This window comes from Trematomus bernacchii, unplaced genomic scaffold (genome assembly GCF_902827165.1).
Source record: "Trematomus bernacchii unplaced genomic scaffold, fTreBer1.1, whole genome shotgun sequence".
NCBI classification, from domain to species: domain Eukaryota; kingdom Metazoa; phylum Chordata; class Actinopteri; order Perciformes; family Nototheniidae; genus Trematomus; species Trematomus bernacchii.
This window is the reverse complement of record NW_022987654.1, coordinates 1854790-1875940: the sequence shown is the minus strand read 5'-3', so window position 1 is coordinate 1875940 and position 21151 is coordinate 1854790. Positions and strand designations below refer to the sequence as shown.

The 21151-nt window shown below is 43.7% G+C and overlaps 1 protein-coding gene across 4 annotated transcripts in view; it reads left to right on the top strand.

Annotated features, from left to right (window-relative positions):
• The first annotated feature begins 1970 nt into the window (after nucleotides 1-1970).
• LOC117486564 (calmodulin-binding transcription activator 1-like) overlaps nucleotides 1971-21151 on the top strand; it is a 50810-nt gene continuing 31629 nt past the window's right edge. For all 4 annotated transcript variants that reach the window (XM_034135076.1, XM_034135075.1, XM_034135077.1 and 1 more), the window contains exons 1-3: nucleotides 1971-2073; nucleotides 4042-4137; nucleotides 8955-9058. In XM_034135076.1, the coding sequence (XP_033990967.1) occupies nucleotides 2049-2073; nucleotides 4042-4137; nucleotides 8955-9058 (225 nt within the window). In that variant the 5' untranslated portion in view covers nucleotides 1971-2048. The remainder of the gene's footprint in view (nucleotides 2074-4041; nucleotides 4138-8954; nucleotides 9059-21151) is intronic.

Genomic DNA, 21151 nt, shown 5'->3' with positions numbered 1-21151 from the left:
TATTAGTTTATAAAATATGTGTTAACCAAACAGTATATTAAATCAACTACAATATTAAAATGCTTCTTACATGTAAATGCATCAGTAGCCGACTGATTAAAAGACAACAGGATACAGTAAATCATTGTATTGCCTTGCCTATTATCTTATTATTAGCGATGCATCAAAAAGCAGCATTTAAATGTTGCCAGCCATGGTGGAGGTAATCTTAAATACAGAAATGTATAGGCACACGTTTTAACATCATCCTGTTTTCTGTTCCAAATGTGCAGTATTGTGTTGTTGGAAATACAGCCCAGTTTCACTTCAGAATTGTATAACAAAGCAATTCTTAATTGGTAACTAAAACGTAGAAAAATAACTTTACAACACACTACTACTCAGATAAGAAATGGTTCTATATTTCTTTACATGGCAAATGTGCATTTTAGGCTACAGATTATAAAAGGTTAAATTAAATCGATATATTTTATTTGGCTACATATATTCTACTTGTTTTTCGTTGTTATTCATCATACTTGAACTGTGTCATGGCCAAGAGCCTTGTGTGCCTGAACGAGGCTACGCAAAGCTACGTAGCTTGAGATTTAAAAGCTAGTTTTCGTGAAGCCTGTCTACGGAGAGGATTGTCTCTGTCAAACACAAGGCTTTGGTGCAAAGGCGATATTCTACCCCGCGGCACAGAGTGACAGTGTGGGCTTAAAACAAGAACACAATGGTCCCGGTTGAATCCCATTATTTAGAAGGGATAGCCTATAAAGCGGTAGAAACTTCACTTCCCGTGTGAATATAACAGAAAGATAGGCCTACATCGATTTCCTGCTGAAGAAAAGTTATGCAACAAGGGGGGAGGGTGTGTGTGTGTGTGGGGGGGGGGAGGGGGCGGAATCTTGTTTTTCATGTTAGTCTATAAGTTTTCTCTTGACCTATCATCACTTCAATTCAATAACACTGCTCGATGTAGTGCGCGCAGCCTGTGTAGGCGCGCGTGGAGCTGTCCTTTCAGCACCACGTGCTTCAGCACCACAGCGAATGACAGCACCGCCAACCCATATCCAAACACAAGTCTCTTTAAGGCAGTTCTGCTCATTTAGATTCAAAAGGGGTTCGTAATTTATGGCGGGACACGGACGCTCATCGGACTGTCAACAGTCCACTGGATTTGCATGTGGATAAATGAGCGTTTGTATGTGTGTGTCATTCTGTTGTTGTTTATCCTATTACATTTAAATTGTGCATTTTGTTTTTACATGTATATAGTTTACTTCATCTACATTCAAAACTCAGTTTTTTCTTGCACTGTTTTTTATATTGTTTTTAAAATATGTTTGACTGTTTATGTCTTATTTGTGTTGCATTGTTGGAGCCTGGGACTTACGATTTCATTGCCATAACTACACTTAGCTATACTGTGCATATTACAATAAAGCTTTTGAATCTTGTAATGTAATGTGTTGGCCTACGTTGTGTGTGTGTGTGTGTTGGCCTACTGTGTGTGTGTGTGTGTGTGTGTGTGTGTGTGTGTGTGTGTGTGTGTGTGTGTGTGTGTGTGTGTGTGTGTGTGTGTGTGTGTGTGTGTGTGTGTGTGTGTGTGTGTGTGTGTTGAGAGAGAGAGAAAAGACGATGATGTGCATGATGATGATGCTGTGGGAGGCTGTCAAGGTGTCCTCGAATACAGACGTCGTTCAGTGACGTGAGAGGGGAGAGAGAGCGAGGAAGAGTGCGCGTAACCGTAAGTGGTGGGGGCGGGACCATGTGGAACAAACGGAGGGATGGAGAGTTCAGCGAGTCACCATCACGGATCCCCGCTGTCAGTCCTCTCCCGTGCGGACCAATAGTCTTGCTGAACGCGGCAGGCTCGCCCCCCCCCCCCCACCCCTTCTTCTCTGCCCCGCCCCCCTCCTTGAGCTGTCCTCTCTGTGCACGCGCGTGGTCCCCCCCCCACCCCCCTCCACCACCACCACCTCCACCACCACTAGGTCGAGTCGAGGAGGAGGAGGAGGAGGAAGAGGAGGAGGAGGAGGGATGAGGCGCGCGGCGGAGGGGAAATGGCTGCCGAAAACAAGCCGGAAGGTAAGAGAGAAATAACGGGTTTTATTTGAGGTGGCAGAGTCCGGCTATTCGGGGTTCAGGCGAGGCAATGTAGGGACGGAGGCATGGAGGAGGAGAGAGATAACAGCGGGGCTTTCCCTTTCTTCTAGCTCGTCCCGAAAACACGGACGCTGGTGCTGAACCAGCGGCTGTGTGGAGCACGGTCAACCGACAGCAGATAAATAACGGGGGGAGAGTTGTCCCGTCGGTAGGCTGTGAGTGAGTCGGGATAGGGAACCGTTTCACCGTCCGACGCTTGCCAGCCTTTCCCCAGAGCAGCTGCTTTATGAGTGCTTTTCAAGCGTTTAGCATAAAAGGGATGTGGATGAGAGTGGTTCACGCTGAAGGAATTCAGATGCTTTCCGTGTGTGTGTGTGTGTGTGTATATGTGTGTGTGTGTCTCTGAAGGCATAAAATAGACCATTGAATCGTAGATTTCCTTGCCTGACATGCAAGCAACCTCACCGACCAGCTGTGCATTTATTTAGTCACTATCCCGTGTTGGCGTGTGTGTTTATGTTTGTGTTCATTTGATGTGTGCTTATGGTTGCCAAGGCAGTGAAGGTGAGAATCTGGCTGCATTTAGGGAGGGGGGGAGGTGTTGTGAGCTGTGTGTGTGTGTCAGTTTTAGGTCATATCACGTAAGAATGTAGTTTACATTTTTAGTCCCCCTGCAAAACTCTCATGGGTCATTATTTTCACACACAGCCACCATTTCATTCAGACCCTCCTGACTGTTTTTCAGTCTTTCATTAATTATTTAAGGTGACCAAAACCACCATGGCAATGTCATCTCCACCTCGACTCTAATGACATCTCTGTTTCTTACCTGTGTGTTTGACATTTGTTTATAAACATCCCCTGGTTTAATCCGCTGTAAGCCTTGTTTTTTGTGTCTTGCCTGTTCAAAGAAGATATCACACATCCCCAAAAAACACATCAGCTCAATGTGTTATGGATGACACGCAGTTCTTCAATACCCTAACAGCTAAAATGACACATAGCACTGAAGACAGTTTTATTATAGGACTATTCTTAAATTATTCCTCTGATCTCTTCCTCAGAAAAGTGATACAAAGTCACTTTTAACCTCTCTCCATTAGAGAGCGATGCTGAGCAGGATTTCTTTAAAGGGCAATTTTTGGATAACTCGAACTACACAAGTAGTGTTTAACATTTGGGAAGCACATATGCAGGTGTACAGCTCTTAAAAGTCAGACACATACAGAGAAGCGTGCAGGGAGGCATGCAGAGTGCAGCCAGAGGCAAAGGGAAGGCAGTGGGTTGAGAGTCCCATTGCGTGTAAAGACTCGAACTGTAGATGAGACAGATGGCCCATGGGTAGATCAGTAGGCACTGTACCACATACATATAAAACCATCCCCCTGCCCATACTGTAAATACTAACACGCAAACCGACTCACACATTCACCGTATGAGGGTTTTCTGTCCGTTGCCCCCCTCTGTGTTATATGTAGAGACGATGTAATAATTTACGAGGCTCAGCCGTGCTGAATGGAAGCCAAATGCATGGCAGGGCAGACAGCAGTACAGCTTCCCACCCCTGGCAGATGTGTGTGGCGCTGATCAGCAGAGTACACCAGTGGGCATGAGAACAACATCCACCATATAGCCTGGAAAACCATCTCCCTGTGTGCTGGTTGGTCTACTTTGTATCATAGCAACAGTGGTCAGGGAAACAGAGAAATGATGAGAGAGAAGAGAAACTAAAGCTTGGTACAAGTTAGTCACACACATGGAGGCAGTGCATCTACTGTGGCCAATCGATCAGGAGACACAATGGAGGCAAGTTAGTGGATCTGAAAATGGATCAGCCCACATGCATATCACTTGGAGTTTTGTTTCCAAGCTTCAGAGGAGACGGATGAGGAAACCAAAGTCTGCAGCGCCTCCTGAATGTGTTTTTCTCTCTTTTCCCCCTCTTTGTAGGATTGAAGAAGATAAGAAATCCAGAGCGAATGGTCAGGATTGCTGTTGGATACACCGGACACACCCCTCCCAAGAGTGACGACACTGACGCCAACAGTAAGAGACACACCAACCCTCTTCACACTCTTTTTGCGTGTGCGCGCATATTCGTCTGTAGCGCCGGGTGACTGGGAGCAAGTATAAAAGCCTTCTGGCAGAATGATGTGATGCAGGAACTGAGGTCTCCTTCTCATCTGCTCTGTAACAGATCACACTTACACACACACTCACACGTACACAAAACAAACACACACTGTGTCTCTGTGCCGAGACGTCATTCCAATTCAGCTCTGTTACACATTATGTTTATTCATGCATGCCAGTACAGTATTAACGGGCACACACACACACTCACACACACACACACATACAGTACCGCACATAGCCACAGAGAAGGCAGGGCTTACTTTGGCTATCAGTAGTTTATTGTCATACCTAATCTGTACACATGGCATTATGTATCTATAATCCTCAATGGGCCTGGTTAAACTGAAAGTGAGATGGAGTGTGTAATCTGGGGTCGCAGCATGGGTGTGTGTGCATGTGACATCCTGGGCATGTGTGTGATAGCTGCGGTGCGTTCGACGGACTATAAAGGCAATGATTGCTTTGATTGGTTATTGATTTCTGAGGACATGACGCAGATAAATGTCTCTGCCTCAGTGTATATACGTGTGTGTGTGTTAGGGGGACAAAAAACAACAAATGTGTGGAAAAGCGGACAGACATGCTACTTAGTGAGATTTTGTTAGTCAGGGGTTATGGATATAGAGAGGAAGCTATATGAAAACCACACACACCCCCAACCCCCTTTTTCATCTCAAACGGAGCAGATGGCCCTATACCTGCAGCAGATCCTCTTATTGTGTTAAAAGGGAAGACAGCAAACAAGACTGTCACAATATAGCAAATAAAGAATTGAGAGAAAATCTAAAAAAAAACAATAGCATAGAACAGAGAGTTCTGTTTGGGATGGCTGTTTAATATGAGCCGAGACTTCCCGAGCCTATCCCTGTCTCCTATCTGTTCTCACGTCCCAGCTGGAGGATTACTGGAGGAAAAGTTTATCAGCAGAATGATAAAATTAGCATGCACGCCCATCTCTCTATCCCTCCCCCACTCCCCCCCCCCCCCCCCCCCCCCCCGCCCCCTGCTCTCCCTCTTCCTCTCGTCTCTCCCTCCCTCTTCCTGCACTCTCACTCATCCCATGCTATGCTCCCCCCTTTTCTTCTCCCTCCTGCCCTTCCACCCTCCCACACCATCCCTCTATCTAGCTGCTGTGCAATGAGCCTTTCTTTCTGTCACATTAATTTCATCCCGAAAAGGGGGAAAATGTGAAAATTTCCCCTGACGCCTCCTAATATCAGTAGGGGGAGAGTTAAGAGTTGCATTTGGAGCGTTTTTCTCTCTCTTTACTGAGGAGAGTTTTATAATTAACTGACAGCCATCTCACAAGGGCATTGGCTTGTTTCTGTGTTAAATATGGAGATGACAGTTTTATTAGGTAAAATATTCATCAGTCGGAGGCCGCTCTTCTGTGTGATTCCAGTCTAAATTATGGCATTTGATGGGCAACTAAAGCAATGTTTCACTTTGGTCGAACATTTTTCACTTTTTAGCACATATTCCTCTGTATGACTTAACGAGCCCGAAGTCCCACATTAGCATTCAGGCTTTGGACTCTTTTTACTAGATTAGTGAGTGATCTATGTACAGACAGAAATGCGTGGCTTACTGCCGAGGGACTCGCATGAAGCAATGCAGGTATTGAAACGGTTTTATTATTTCAAATATAAATGGGAGCCGCACTGAATTTACATATTTAAATGTGTCTTCCCCGTGTCCCAGGATGCTTCATTTTCCTGGGTAGCCAGAAACAGAAGAGACGTTTTTTGCCCCATGTCACACCACGGTATAGCTCCACTGAGAGCCATTCGGAACAGATGGAAAAGACGATTTGCGACAGTACCCAGGCTGAATTTTTTAAAACAGGGACGCATTTGCTGGTTCAGGATTGTTAGAAATACAAGATACAACCCTTTGGGGGTGTAAAATCTCATCAGCATTCAACAAATCTGCAAAGTTGGTCTTCCATTCCTCGTCAGCGGGGGAGTTAGTGTAAGGAAAGGTTAAGATGACGCCTGTGTCCATGAAGGTGTGCTTTGAAAGGGTTTTCCGGTACCAAGGTCACTGGTAAAAAACGCCACTCTGGGACAATACTGTGATGTCGATTCTTTGATCGGCAGGCATTGTGTGTGTATGTGCCTGTTTGCATGTTTGCATGTTTGCATGTCTGAAAGCATGCGTGTGAGTGTGTGTGTGCGCCAGTGTTTATGTGTGTGCCTACGCATGTGCAACGGGCTTGTTTGATGTGGTGGTTCTGGTACATTTCAAAGGCGAGGCTCTGATGAGAATTCTTCAGAACAGCAGGGGGAGGGGAGGGGGTTATAGCCAGGAGGGGTGGGGTTTAAACGCTGATTGGCATTCATAGCAGAGCGGCTGGAGTGCTGCTAAAAAAGAAATTAGGCTTTAACTAAGCTGCACCATTCAGCTGTTTAACTAAGCTGCTGCACCGTTCAGTTGTTTGAAATTTTGTCTTCTCAGGCCTTCTATTAATAAATGCATAATTGATTAGGGGAAGCATACGTGCCTGAACACACTTTCGACTGACACAAACACACACATGCTCAGACATCGATGAGCACACACACACACACACAGACCCCACTCCTGTCCTGTTCCCTCTTTGCGTCTTTGCGTTACCTTGTTCTATATCTTGTCCTTGCAAGATTCTTACTTTCTAAATGTCCCCCTGCTCTCTCTCTCTCCTTAAGTTCCTTTTTTCTTCATTAACCGCCTCTCTCTGTCTCCCACTCTGACCCTCCCACCCCACCTATCTCTCTTTTTCTCTTCGCTCTGTCGTGTGCCCTCAGGTAAAGTATAATTCCTATCTTCCCAGGGGAGTCATGAATGGACGCCCTCTACTCAAATGCTTATCAATAACCTTTGAGTGCTTGCTCTCTTTGACTTCTGAGCGGCACACCCGTTGGGCACACACTCACAAACAGGCACACACACATACACACAGACACTCACCAGGGGCTCTATCTTTGTGTGGACGCTGTGTGCTGGTGAAGTAGTACTTTCCTGAGGCGCAGAGGGATTTTTTTTTCTTCCTCACCTGCAACTATTCAGTGTTTTGGTGATTCTCCGCGCCCCGCAGTGGGAGGAGAGGCGCAGTAGGAGCAGTTTGCTCTGGTTATCCGTCTGACTATACAGCTTTGGTGGTAAAACGCACTTTCAATAATACAAATAATAATGATACCTTTATTTGTATAGCAGATACAAGTCATTTGAAAGTGCTTCACAGTAACAGAACTCAGAGGCAAAAACTGACTGCCATAGAAGTTCATACAAAATAAATGAAAGATCCTTAAAGGTCTCGCTAAAATTACACAAACTCATATTATTCATGTTTTTACTGTTCAGTAAGTTGTACTTCTACCATTTATCACATTGCATAACACTGACACATTTTCTTTTAATTAACACCAAGTTATTTGTGTCATTGTCAACGCCAATTTGTAATTGCTTAACAGCTTCCTTGAGCGGCTGGACACTGTGGTGTTAAGACTGTTACAAACAGAAGTCAAAGGTGCATTTATGTAGGGCTGTATTCAGCTGTGGGTTGTGTGCTCTAGTGAGTATTTACAGCAGCAGGACGGTGTTTGTAGGATTCACTTAAAATAAACTGCTGTACCTATGTTCATGGTAATGAAGAAACAAGTCACCCAGTGCGACGGTATAGCTCACTGATGTGAAAACTAACTGTTTTGGGACAACAATAGAGTTTTATGAGAGAGGAATAAACTGTATTAGTCTCTGGCTACAAAGGAAATACATTTTGGTCTTTTTTAAAAATATTTACTTATTTATTTGAGGTAATAATGCAGACAGCGTAAAGGTAACCAACTTACATTATTATGGTAATGTTTAGCGTTAGGATCAATGTTTTATTGGCACAGAAAGCATGAAGCTCCCAGAAATGTCATTAAAGTTTGTCTACAAATATGATCAAAACCTTAGCCTCCTGTGGAAACATTTTGGCTCTTGTATATTTGTTCTGGTGATGCTCCAGCTCCTGTAAAAAGAGATACGTTTCCTCTCAGGAAACTAGTCTTGAGTCTCTACTCCCATTACCAAACTTTCTGGATAACACTGTGGGGAGAGCATTGCTTTTAAAGGGGATAAAAGATGCCCATGTGATTGGCCATGATTGCTACCAACCCCAGATGCACTGATAATGTATGATAATGGGATTCTTCCTAATCCCAATCTTTGTCCAGGTGGGGCCCACAGGTGCGCTGTGCCACTCCACCTGCCATCCAAAAATAAATGCACTGTCGCCCCCTCTGCGCACCGCACACTTAATTATTGTTTGTACCCTGAAGAGCCCAAGTGTCAACCCTACTTCTATGACTGTGAATAACACATACATGAGTAAGAAATACATGTTATCCTGCTTTAGAAATAACATACTTAGTGACATCTTTTCACTGCTATGCCAAATATTCTCAGCTGTACTTTTGATGAATCGGAAATCCCAGCAAGTTATCACAAATCAAGTCCTGGATTGAGCGTTTGTCCTTCGTGGGCATGAACTCATCTTTGTGCAAATACACTTGCCTAAGGTCAGCCATTAGACTGTTACACGATAGAAGTGTTGTGGTTTTATTCATCCGGATTCCAGAGATACTGTTTTTTTTTATTGGTATTCTCCTCACACAATGCCTCTGTGTCTGATGAGAAATCCCTCTCCTCTTCCCACTCATCCCTCATTGATCTTCCTTTATCGTCACCCCCTTCTGCTGCAGATGAGCCCGGCCAGTTGAAGATCTACCTTCCGAAGAAGCTGCTGGAGTGTCTGCCCAAATGTTCCTCTCTGCCCAAGGAGCGCCATCGCTGGAACACCAACGAGGTGAGACTTAGACACACTCGAGAGGGAAATATCTGTGACAATGAGATGAACTCACTGCTGGTGACTCATCTCGAGTCACATCGAGAGATGAAGAGGAGGTAAACAAACACAATGGCAGCTTTTCATTATGGGACCCTAAAACTGTGACACTAGGAAATAAAAAACAGCAACCTGTGCTGACTGCAAGAAAATCCCACTGACTATACTTTCCATTTGGTGTGTTGCTGTCTGTTCCACTTTGTAATCCAAACAACCCTGGGTTCAGGCGTAGAAATCAGGGGCTCCTGGGTCTAAAACTATATACGGCTTAGAGGCTTAGAAATGAGAAACGAGGCTGCAGATTGAGTGTTTCCACCTCGGAGTGGCACCGGGTTCAAAAACCCCTATGGTCAGGAGCATATATATTGCTATCTGAGCCTAACATTGTTGCTATGCAACCATAGAAAGCTGTTAGATTTGTGGCACAGTTTTGCTCATAGTTGCTTTTTTTTGCTGCTTTTTGTTATGTGTGAAAATGATGCTCTAGTTACATTGTGTAATGTTGTCCTACAAAACAAAAAATAGAGGGGAAAAAATGAAAAGCCGTCCGTGAGGATTAAACAACAGAAGAAGCAGTGACCAGGCACCCGGAGGAGTTTATCATAAAAGCGAACGTTAAGTAACTTAAGGGCTTTTTGCACTTCACTATATTTAATGTTATCACATTTCAGAAGTTTTAGTATGCTTTGACTGTTGTTGATTTCAAACAAACCACTCATTAATAAAGAGTCTGCTCTGGGCCCAAATTAGCATCTATTTGCAGCATGAACAATAGATAACTTAAACTGTGCTGCTGGCCAAGAGGTTCAGTGTACAATGAAGCCAAATTAGGTTGGGACTAGTCTTTACTCATGGCCACAGATAACCCCGAGCAAAACATTTGGGGTGTGAAAAGCTTTCACATGTTGTTCCAGACTTAAGCTGTTAGCTTAGGGAAGTGTTTGATGGGTGGAAATGGATGCAGGCATTTATCGTCAATAGCTCCTTGTTTATGCATTGCACAGCTCACCACTGGTGGTTAGCTCCATCCATTGTGATGTTGTTGGCCTCTGCTGAGACATTTTCTCCATGTGCAGGCTGTGCACTCCATTATGGATGTGTGTTTGTGTGTTTGTGTTATTGATTACCAAGTCCAGCATTATTATGCAATGCAAAGCTGATTTGGCCTGTGGTTTTTCTCTCAGGAAAGTCATTACATTTTCATGCAATCCATCTCAATGAAGGTCATACTGGGAGTTAAGCACGGCGCCTACTGAAGAGTGAATAGGCAGTGTGTGTGAGTGAGTGAATTTGTGTGTGTGTGTATGTACGGTTCAGAACAACGTGACCGCTGCCGGTTAGGGACTCTCACACATCAACCTAACCAAGAGCAATTGTGCAGAAGGCGCGGGGACTAGACCAACAAAGACCTTGTTGCTGCCACCTCTCCTGCCCTCTGCCTCCCTCCCTCCATCTGTCTCCCTTCCAACTCACCATCTCGTCCCCTCTATCCTTATCTTTCATTGCCTCTCCTCCCCCCTCTGTCTCTCCTTCTCCCTCTCCACATTGCTCTCTCTCTCTCTCTGATGAGGAGGTACAGGCTCAGTTCAGAGGGAGGTTGGGTGTCCCTCAGCGGATTCCTTCAAAGCTCCTCTTCCACCCAGGCATAAAGTTTGCTGCATACTTAAACACTCCATTGTGTCTGCTGCTCCTCTAGCTTGATGCTTTCCCAGGGAGAACCGTGTGTATGCTCGCTCTGCGTCTAGTGCATGCATGTTTTTCAGTCTGTGTTTCTGCCTATACGTGTGTTTGTTGGTGTCGGATAGGGATATGCAAAGATCCATATCTTTTTTAAGCTGCTGCAACAAAATAATTGATTTTTTTCCCTGTTGATTTCCATCTGTCTGTGATGCAGACATTGCAAGGCGTATAGTTTTCATCAGCAGCATATATTGAGAACTAAAATCATTGTTGGTCATCACATTTGAGACACAACGTGTTGGTAGTTCCACAGTGGATTCTGGCCTAACACCATTTTATATGTCGGATTTCCAGACAAATCGGCCAACAGCTGTCGAGTCAGCTGTCAAATTTGAAGCCTTCAATTTATTTATCCAGTCGCGTCCTCTCAATGTGTGTGTGTTTGTTTGTGTTCAAATATAATATCGTTCTGGTCTAGATGTTGCTCATGAAATGTGGGAATGTGTTATCAGCAAATGGTGTGTTGAAAACGCTCTGTAATTATTCGGTGTGTAGACACACTTCTGTGTCGGTGTTTGGGCGTGCGTGTGGTACATTGGTGCCATTGTGGGTTTCCATATAATTCATCATTTCCATAGGCATAAGGAAATCTAAAATCGGTATTGTGTTTCCTCATCCTCACTGTTGTCTGCATGCAAAATTAGGATTATCCTTAGTGTGGGAGTGTGTGTGTGTGAGAGAGAGTGTGAAAGATAAACAGATTACAGTTCTGTGTTTGGATGCCTCTGATTAAGTCTGACCCATCCTTACAAGTCTTCATCTGATATGTCCTTATTTTCACCTTTTTCTTGGCATGCATACAGTAAGTCTCCACTGTGTGTGGGAATCTGTGTGTGTGTGTGTGTGTGTGTGTGTGTGTGTGTGTGTGTGTGTGTGTGTGTGTGTGTGTGTGTGTGTGTGTGTGTGTCTGTGTCTGTGTCTGTGTCTGTGTCTGTGTCTGTGTGTGTGTGTGTGTGTGTGTGTGTGTGTGTGTGTGTGTGTGTGTGTGTCTGTGTGTGTGTGTGTGTGTGTGTCTGTGTGTGTGTGTGTGTGTGTGTCTGTGTGTGTGTGTGTGTGTGCGTGCGTTCATTTGTTTTCTTGCCCGTGTGCGCGATTGCATATGATCCTCTGATCTCTGTTTTGTCACGCATGGCTCCCCCCGACACCTTGGCCTCCCACGAGCACTGAGCTGTGACCCCATACATTTTTTTTACCCCATCTACTTCTCCTCTTCCTCCTCTCTGTCCTTTCCTCTCTTCCTTTCCTCTCTTCCTCCCTCTCTCTCTCTCTCTCTCTTTTGTGTATCTACTGATGTGTGAAATTATTCTGGGATGGAGGGATGGATTCCTCCCTGAAGGGCTGAGCGGAGGCGTGAGCCTTTTGTTCAATAATAGATTGGGGGTGTATGTGTATCTGTCCATCGTAATAGACTATAGACTAGTTTTAGATAACAAACCACACTCAGGTGACAGGCTGACGCTTGAGTCTTTTTTACCCACCCATCGGGAAAGACAGAAATAAGGAGGCTATCAAACTTTTTCAAATGAAGACAAAGGCAAACTTAGGAGTCTGGTCCTGCGTCTCAAACTCATGAAAAGATATGATTACCCTTGTGGGGAACCTCGACATCCTGACTTATATTTTAAGAATCCAGCCTGAGTGGAATACTGAAGAAAACTCCCTTTGCAAAGCTTAAAATGTAAACTATGAAACGTGCACTCGCACACTGTGCGACTGTGCACCGCATTTTAAAGGCTTCTACTTTAGAGCAGCTCCCCCACTATGTTTCAAATGATGCAACTGTCAAACGGGTCGGCACAGACTTCAGTACATCACACAGGCGACAGCCGTCTGTGCCACAATGCCTCTGCATGTGAGACTGCTCCACATGTCGCTCCACTGTACGGGTGCAGAAGGCAAGCGTTAGAAGATGGCATTATTCTGGTATTAATGCTATGAAATAGCACGATGTGAAACATGCAGGGTTTTGTTGTAGCACTCCACTCTCGTCATGCAGTGATATGTTGGTGTCTGTTTGCTGTGAAAGGAGCTAGTTGACAGTTCACACACGCTCATGTCTGTCTGTGCCGCCGCATGACACTAACATGATTGCAGGAATGAAAAGCAGATCAAAAAGATATACATGTGTAGACCACTGCCCATCTGCCTTATGTGTGTGTGCATCAAGGGTAGGTGTTGCCATGGTAACAGATTGGGTGTGTGCGTGCGTGTTCCTGTTAATAGTATGATCGATGTTGCATGTTTGACACAAACGCTGTTCATGATTGTTCGGTACATCGAAGGTGAAAAGAGAGTTTTCACATAATCTGCTTGCAATGCCAAACATGTACAAAATAAAAATTGGTGAAGGACAAAAGCTCCTAGTCTCAGGTAAAAGAAAACATGTCAAGAAAGCACTTACACTCACCTGTGCGTGCTGAGGTGCCTCGGCTCCATTTTCCAGCCCAAACAAAGCTCTGTGTGCATCTGTGAGTGTTCCTGAGTGTGTGCGCATGTTTCATTTATTATTCATGTCATTATTGTTGTTTGTGAGCCATTAAATAGATACATTGGATTAAAAATGCATGCATTGTATTCCTACGTTTTCATACAGATATTTCCTCATTTTTCTCCCTGTAGAACATGAGGCAGGAGAAATGTCTGCGAAAAGTTACACAGGAGGGGCGCCGTTAAATGTCAGCTCCCAGACTATGTGAAAAAATACTATGGATCCATTTATGGGAACCCAGAGTGATACAGTTAGCAGACAGCCAGTTCCAGGCCTCTGTGCTCAATTTATACTGTGGCGAAGGGTGCCCTTGATTTATGAGTTTGATGTGTGAATTGCTAATGTCCAGCTCACACTGGCATGGGGCCGGGAGAGGCTGACACTCTCCATTTTGTCTGCTGTGTCAGAACAAAGACAAAAGTAGCACGCCTTTGAAAACTTACCACAAGTTTCAATTTGAAAATAAAATGGGTGTGCCTGCCGCTCATGCACTTGTTAGATAACATGTTCGCGAGAGACTTGGTGTATCCGTGTCAGTGTGTGTGAGTGTGTGTGTGTGTCCCAGAGCTTGCCGATGGCTCTAACCTCTCCAGTTGACATTGAGGTCTGTGCTGTTGCCGTTTACCAGAGTAAAGCGCGGTTTAATGAGGGGGCAAAGAAGCCAACACCCACACGAGTTTACACACGCATTCACACATGTTTCTGTTGTACACACACACACACACACACACACACACACACACCAACATGCAGACACACGATACTAAAGGGGTCTTACGCAGCTCCTTGTGTTTGATTCCTATTCTTTTATTTTTAATCATTCCTCTGTCTTTTGGGTTGAGAGATATTTTATGTTTGGAGAGCGCCAAGTTATAATCACTAATTAGTCCTGCAGGCTCTCTTTCTCCCTCCCTCCCTCTCTTATTCTCCTCCTCTTTGTCTATCTCTCCATCTCTCTCTCTCTCTCTCTCTGAGCCAAGCGTAGCCCAATTAACACCCAATGTCATTTTGTGTCTGTTGTGACTTCCATTTCCGCTCGAACTCCAGACCTCCATACTGTCCCCCTGACCAAACTGTGCAATATGAAGCCAATGTGCAGCAATGCAAATAATTAATTAGATTCTCTCTTTTCATGAATGCAATTTCCATGTGGAAACATGTAATTATCCAGCGAGCTTTTCATTTGCAAATGGGGCTATATATGGTAAATTGGACATGTGCGTAGATGCCTCACAGATTGTTGGGGGTCAGTTGTTCAGCTGGTTTCGGTCATGCAGATGTTTCACCATGCACAAGTTCACAAAGGGCTGAGATTAACCCGGGTTTACAAGTCTAGTCAGGGAGAGCCAGGCCTCTCCTCTCCTCTCCTCTCCTCTCCTCTCCTCTCCTCTCCTCTCCTCTCCTCTCCTCTCCTCTCGTCCCCTCTCCCCTCTCCCCTCTCCCCTCTCCTCCTACACAACTGGAAGTCCTACATTTTCATCCTGTTCTATTTTCACCGAGCCGCACAGACCCACTATTTATCTTGCCCACTATAATTTGACACAAAATATTGTTAACTGGAGACACAGAAATATATTAAACAGTGGGAATGTGTGACTGTGAGTGTTGCGGTGCTTTGTATGTGCCTCAGCCTGTTTGTGTGTGTCTGTGATTGAGTGTGTGTGTGTGTGTGTGTGTGTGTGTGTGTGTGTGTGTGTGTGTGTGTGTGTGTGTGTGTGTGTGTGTGTGTGTGTGTGTGTGTGTGTGTGTGTGTGTGAGTGTGTCTTTGTGTTCTAACTTCCAAACCCAACCGAAACTAACTGAATGACCAGCAGTGTCTGCTGTAATAAGAAGCCAGGCTGTGCAGTGAAGACAATACTTTTTGTATTCTTAAATGTCCCCACATAAAACCTCTGTAATATCGGAGTCCTGTGTAAATTAGATTTAATTCATTGGAGATGGATAAAGCATTAAAATGTGTACGTGTGCGCATATGGTCTGTGTACTTATTCTTTGAGGGCTTGTACTGCATGTGTAGAGCTACATAACTTTATAACTTATTTAACTTTTATAACTTTCTATTCCTCAGGCTTTGCGAGGAGTCAAATATATTTTACAGTAGCACAAGGCAATTTTGCATGTTTACATCCCCAAATAACAGTGAGATGTCAACAAAACTTCAGGCTGTAAATCAAGCACCACAGGTACCAGAGCCCTATTGGTTTTGATGAAGTTTTCTTGGCATCTCCATTTTCTGACTTAATGATATCTGGAGCTTAGAGACTTGTAAAAATGATATGCCTCTCTGAGGATTTCAGAAAATATTGCACATTTCATACTCTGCACTTTTGTTTTATGAAGGTTTCAGTCAAACATTTTGCTATTTTTCATTTTGAAGATGCTTGATGACAAAACTATGATACATCCCTATATTTGTACTATTGTTCAATTACATTCTGGCTGTGTATTTATAAGGACTTAAGGTCTTACACACAGGTAGCACAACTTTGATGCAGGTTTTGAACAATTATGCAACAAAATCGTACAATTGTTTTTTCTTTCTTGAGCATCATTGTGTATTTCAAATCTCTCTCTACTCAGACCAACGTTTATGAAAATGTCAGCCCGACAACTAAACTGTACCAAGCACCCTAACATATTGATCTGTAACTTGAGCATTGTAGCCTCAACATGAATTCAGTGTGCATTTAACTGGTTTCATTTCAGCATTGAAAGCAATTTTATATTTTTTCTTTCCTTTTTGCTGTTGCTTGCATAATGTTGTTTTAGTCTCTACAGAGTTTTTACACATTGCACTCTGAAAGGGAATATAAATATTATGGCTCTCTTATTTCTGGTAGAAAAAATTATTGTATGCTTGAAGTTCTAAAAACCATACAATTGCACAAATATTTGTGATGTAATCTACCCGTGGGTTTCCCCTTTGAAATTCACCCCGCAGCATTATTAGCAGCATGGCTAATCCAGACATTTAAGACGTGCAAGCATTTTAACAAGACACAAAAAGGCAGTTGGATTTGTGCAAAAGTATTAATTTATTTCTAAAGCGATCAAACTTCACAGACATATTGGCAAAGGGGCTACAGAAGTGTCTCAAACTACATTAGTTTGTGTTCCATAAAGTTGCTGTGAGGTCAAATGCTTGGTTTTGTTGATATCGCACGTATCCGTGTACATTGGCTTCAACCCACTAATGGCTACTTGCAGGCTGCAGCTCTATTTTTAATTAAAACTGGTAAGATGATGTGCTCCTTTAGTTGCAAAATCAGTTATTTGTTGTTGAGCAAAAATACAATAATGTCAGCTTCCCTTGCTATTTCAAACCGCTTTGATTCCTCTTCCCTTATTATCAATTCACTCTGTACATTTGATGTGTATATCGGGAGCAGTAGGATTTGAATATTTAGCAGTAAACGTGAAATATAAAGCACAGAGTTTGTTAATGTGTAACATTAGCATATCTCAAGGTAAATCTGTTAATCTCTGTGTTTCCTCGTTAATGAGTTGAGAATTCATATTATCATGCAGATCTCCTGCCGTGTTTATTGCACACTGTGAGCAGTGTTTATCAACTGCTATTTGGCCTCATGGAGTTTCACGATTAAAAACTTTCATTTTGAAGCAGCGATGCTTATATTCACATGTATTTATATCTGGATGTAGGTGTATGAAATGTTCCTAGGACATAATGATCATTTAAAGTACATCCCATCTGCCTTTCAAACGTTAAAAGCCATACTGGCCTTAACATTTCTTCAAAATGCCTCAAACCTCATTCTGTAATTACACTATAATGCAGGTCAAATGTGCATGGGCATGTATGCACAATTTTAACTTTGCCCATTTGTTTTTATCTTTATATTTGACTAAATTGGATCCCCCATGTCTCACAGATCTCAGTTTATTACAAGAACTTTGCAATAGGAGTAAATTGCTCCACCACAAAACGCATAGCGAGAGAACTGTGGGTCTCACGATGCTGCGGCTATCGCTTTCCACTAACATTATCCGGGAAATGTACACATTCACGAGATTTACCCTGGGAGTCTGGGACATGTATACATTTACTGGTAAATATACCTTTACCCCGCATTTACCGTAATAGAAATAGGGTGAAACACTGTGCAGTTTCTGTGTGTGTGTGTGTGGGTATGTATGTGTGTGTGTGTGTGTGTGTGTGTGTGTGTGTGTTGCATTCCGCTCTGGAGACCACAGTGTGTGTCCAGTGTTTCTCCTCTCAAACTGCATTTCTCTCCAGCAGCCTCACGTCTCCCTGTCTCTTTCCTCCATGTCTTCCTCCCTCCTGCTGATGTATGGAATGTCTACTCTCATATGGAGTGGGTTTGTAAAAGTCACAGTAATCAAATTTCACTGATTCCTGGAGGATTAAACAAGGTGGCATTTATGTGAGTGTGTGTGTTCGTTCGTTCTCCGTGCATACACAATATTAGCAGTGTGTGTACTAAGTTGTGTATCGTAATGCGGCTGCGTCATTAGTCTAAGACCAGATCTGCTGTAATATATCATCCATCATCTTGTAGTCGAAGGAGGGAACTATATAAGGGACACTGATAAGGCATTTGCATACTGACAGTGCATCTATGTAATTGTTTGAATGTACAGTATGAAGTGGTGAGTGGGGGGGTGATAAAGACCTTATATGAAATGGAGCATCTACATTTTTTGGGCCAAGTGACAGAGAATAGTGTTCGTTTCACGCCTTTGGGTGTGCAGTAAAGGTTTTACATTACATTCCTGTCGAACTCCAAACATGTGGTTGTCATTCAGTGGCAGCTCCTCTCTCCAGCAAACAGGGAAAACATGGCAACAGCAAGTTCTCCCAGCCCAGGAATGAGTATTACCTAGTGTTAAGCCTAACTGCATAACTGCCTCTTGTTGGCAGCACGTGTTCCTGGCAGTGTGTTAGCATATGTAGCTTGCCAGCTCGCAAGTCCTAGCATTGTCCAATACAGAACATCAGCCTCACTTCCTCAGTGTACGCTCGCTCCGTAGGTGTCATTGCATGTTGGAAGTAGAAAGTCACAGTCCATTACAGTTCATATCAGGTGGAAAGTTAGCAGAACAGCCCCGCCGGCAGTGACTGATGTCTGTCTCCTCCTCAATCTCTAAAAGTGCATTAAATTACAGCGATTATTAAATGTCTTCACGAGAACAATGTACATTTAATGGATGAAAACAAACCACATTTAATCAAACTAAATGTATCCCAAAGGTTATGATAGTTTCCATAGGCAACAATAATACGAATGGAAATGGCTGCTGTGGAGCCTAAACGGCTGCGTATGTTTCTCATCTCCCGTTGTTATTTATTTAATATGTAACTTACATTATATGGACGTTTAAAGATAGCTTATACACCTTAAGCGCCCACTGCATGAGTCACAGTGCTTGAAGAGATGACTCCGGGCTCTACCTTATGCAGTGCATCACCACTGTAAATATACTGTAGGCACAGTGAAGAGGAGCCCCTTTGGATGAATTGATACAGTAAACCCTACACTTATAAAGTATTAATGGCATAGAATATGATCATCAGAAAGTATCCCTTATAGCATCTCATGTATTATGTTAGTAATGTATGAGTACAGTCCGTCCTTGACGCAGTGAGCTTCAGTCAAGTGAAAGTAAAGGGGGAATTTTAAGATGGATCCGTCCACATCAAGCTGAATTCAAAACGAAACCAATACATACTTTATTTTTTACCACAAGATGTAATAACGGAGTTCCAGGCACTGCTAACATTGGGCTGACTCCTGATTTGTGGTTACGGCTGTTCAAGTCAACAAGAAAATGAGTAAACCATTGCTGGGATTCGAAAAATAATGTATGTAGCCAGAGAGAAAAAGAAATGTGTATCAAGTGCAGTAGCAGTTAAAGTGTATTCCGTGGAGAATAGATTCAATATATTTCTTTCTGATGCTTGTGGTGCTGTTTAATTGTGTGTAATCAATGGCAGTTGGCTCATTATTTTGTAAGCTTTCAAAAAGAAAAAACGTATTTATGAGCAGGAGGTGCAGAATACTCAGTCACTCCCTGACTCCCTGAAGCTCAAGCTGGCAATCATCAGAATTGGGAATGCATTTGGGACTCCTTTATTAAACCATGTGAAAGGTATATCACATTTTGCAATACCCTGAAAGAGTGAGTGCATGGCCCATAATAACAGTCTATTCAGGTCTACAGCCCAGGGCTTGGTCCTAGGCAGAGACAGATCAAACTGCACAACATCGGCAGCCAGTCACCGCAGCGGGGTTGATAACCTTTAATGTTTACTTTTGCTTATGATTGTTTAACTCCACCTGCCCGTCTCCCTGTAAGAAGCCTCCAGGTCTGATGCGAGTCGAAAAAGATAAACCCGGCATTGCAGACAATTTGTACATTTGTAAATTGACGCTTGTCTTTGGCAGTTTGTTTTTGAGGCTTGAGGAGAGTTAAATATGCATGACTTCAACATGGGTGGCTCCAAGTCTTTTCCAAAACAACAAAACAAATGACATGAAATCTTTATTTGGCGGAGACAAACAGAATTCTGGATTGATTTTTTTTTTTCTTCAGAGAGAGAGGACTCCACGTGAGTTCCAGCAGTTAACTACATTTGTTTGTTTCCTCTGAAATGGAGCTGTGGCGATATTTACTGAGAGTGCACACGCATACCGAACAGGTGCTTAGACCTCACACACACACACACACACACACACACACACACACGCACACACACACACACACACACACCACACACACACGCACACACACGCACACACACGCACACACACACGAGTCCCATCTCTAGTTGGTTGAGGAGGAGACAAACCTAAAGATCGCCACGGAGACCCATCTTTCAAATTTATTCATTAAACTCCCAAATGCTCCCCTTAACGAATGTAATTAGAATATGGTAATGAGAGAGGGCTGAACCAGGGAGTGTTGTAATACGCTTAGCAGCACAGAGGGAGAGAAGAGGAGAGAGAGGGGGAGAAACAGAGTAAGGGAGTTAAAGGAGAGATAAATAGAGAGACTGACTGACAGGGTGCCAATTTATGTCTTGTTGTAAACAAGTATTTATGCCAATGAGAGGTGGCACACGCTTTTTCTTTTTTCCTCTCTTCCTCTCCCACTACCTCTCTCTGTTTCTGTCTCTCTCTATCTCACTTTTTAGCATACCAGCCCTGCTCAATAACAATAACATCAACAATAGCAGAGCAGAGACGAGCCTCGGAGGGCAGCATGACTCACAGTGAGATGAGGCATCAGGGGTTAACCCAACCACTGGAGACTCCTTCATTGAGGCCCCCCCTCCCTCACCCCCTCACCCCCTACCTCAATCTCTCGCTCTTTGTCTTCTTCAACCTCCCACTGGCAAACACACATTTGTCATCAGAGATGTTTTAAATATACCCCTGTGTGTGTACGTGTGCATGCACCCTCTCTCTCTCCCTTAACTTTGTGGGAGTTGTTGAGGACTCTGACAGGCTTTATCCAAGACACCCTAGCGCAACAGGGGTCCTGGCATTGTGTTTGACACCACACACCTGTTGCGGTCTTTGATGTGCTCTCCCCCCTGCTGAGAGAGAGGGGGCAGTGTCCTCAAATGCAAATAGGAGAGACGGGAGGAAGGGGACAGGTAAGGTGCGGGAGAGAGAGGAAGTCTCTTAGAAAGACATGATTGATGTTCCCTCAGCGGCTGTGGAGCTGACTCGTCCTTACTCTCAGGTCTCTGCTAAAAAGTGTGTGCTGTGTGTGAGTGTGTAAAACCACCTTAATAACTTGTTGGACTTCGTATATATTGACGATAGGGAGATGAGAGG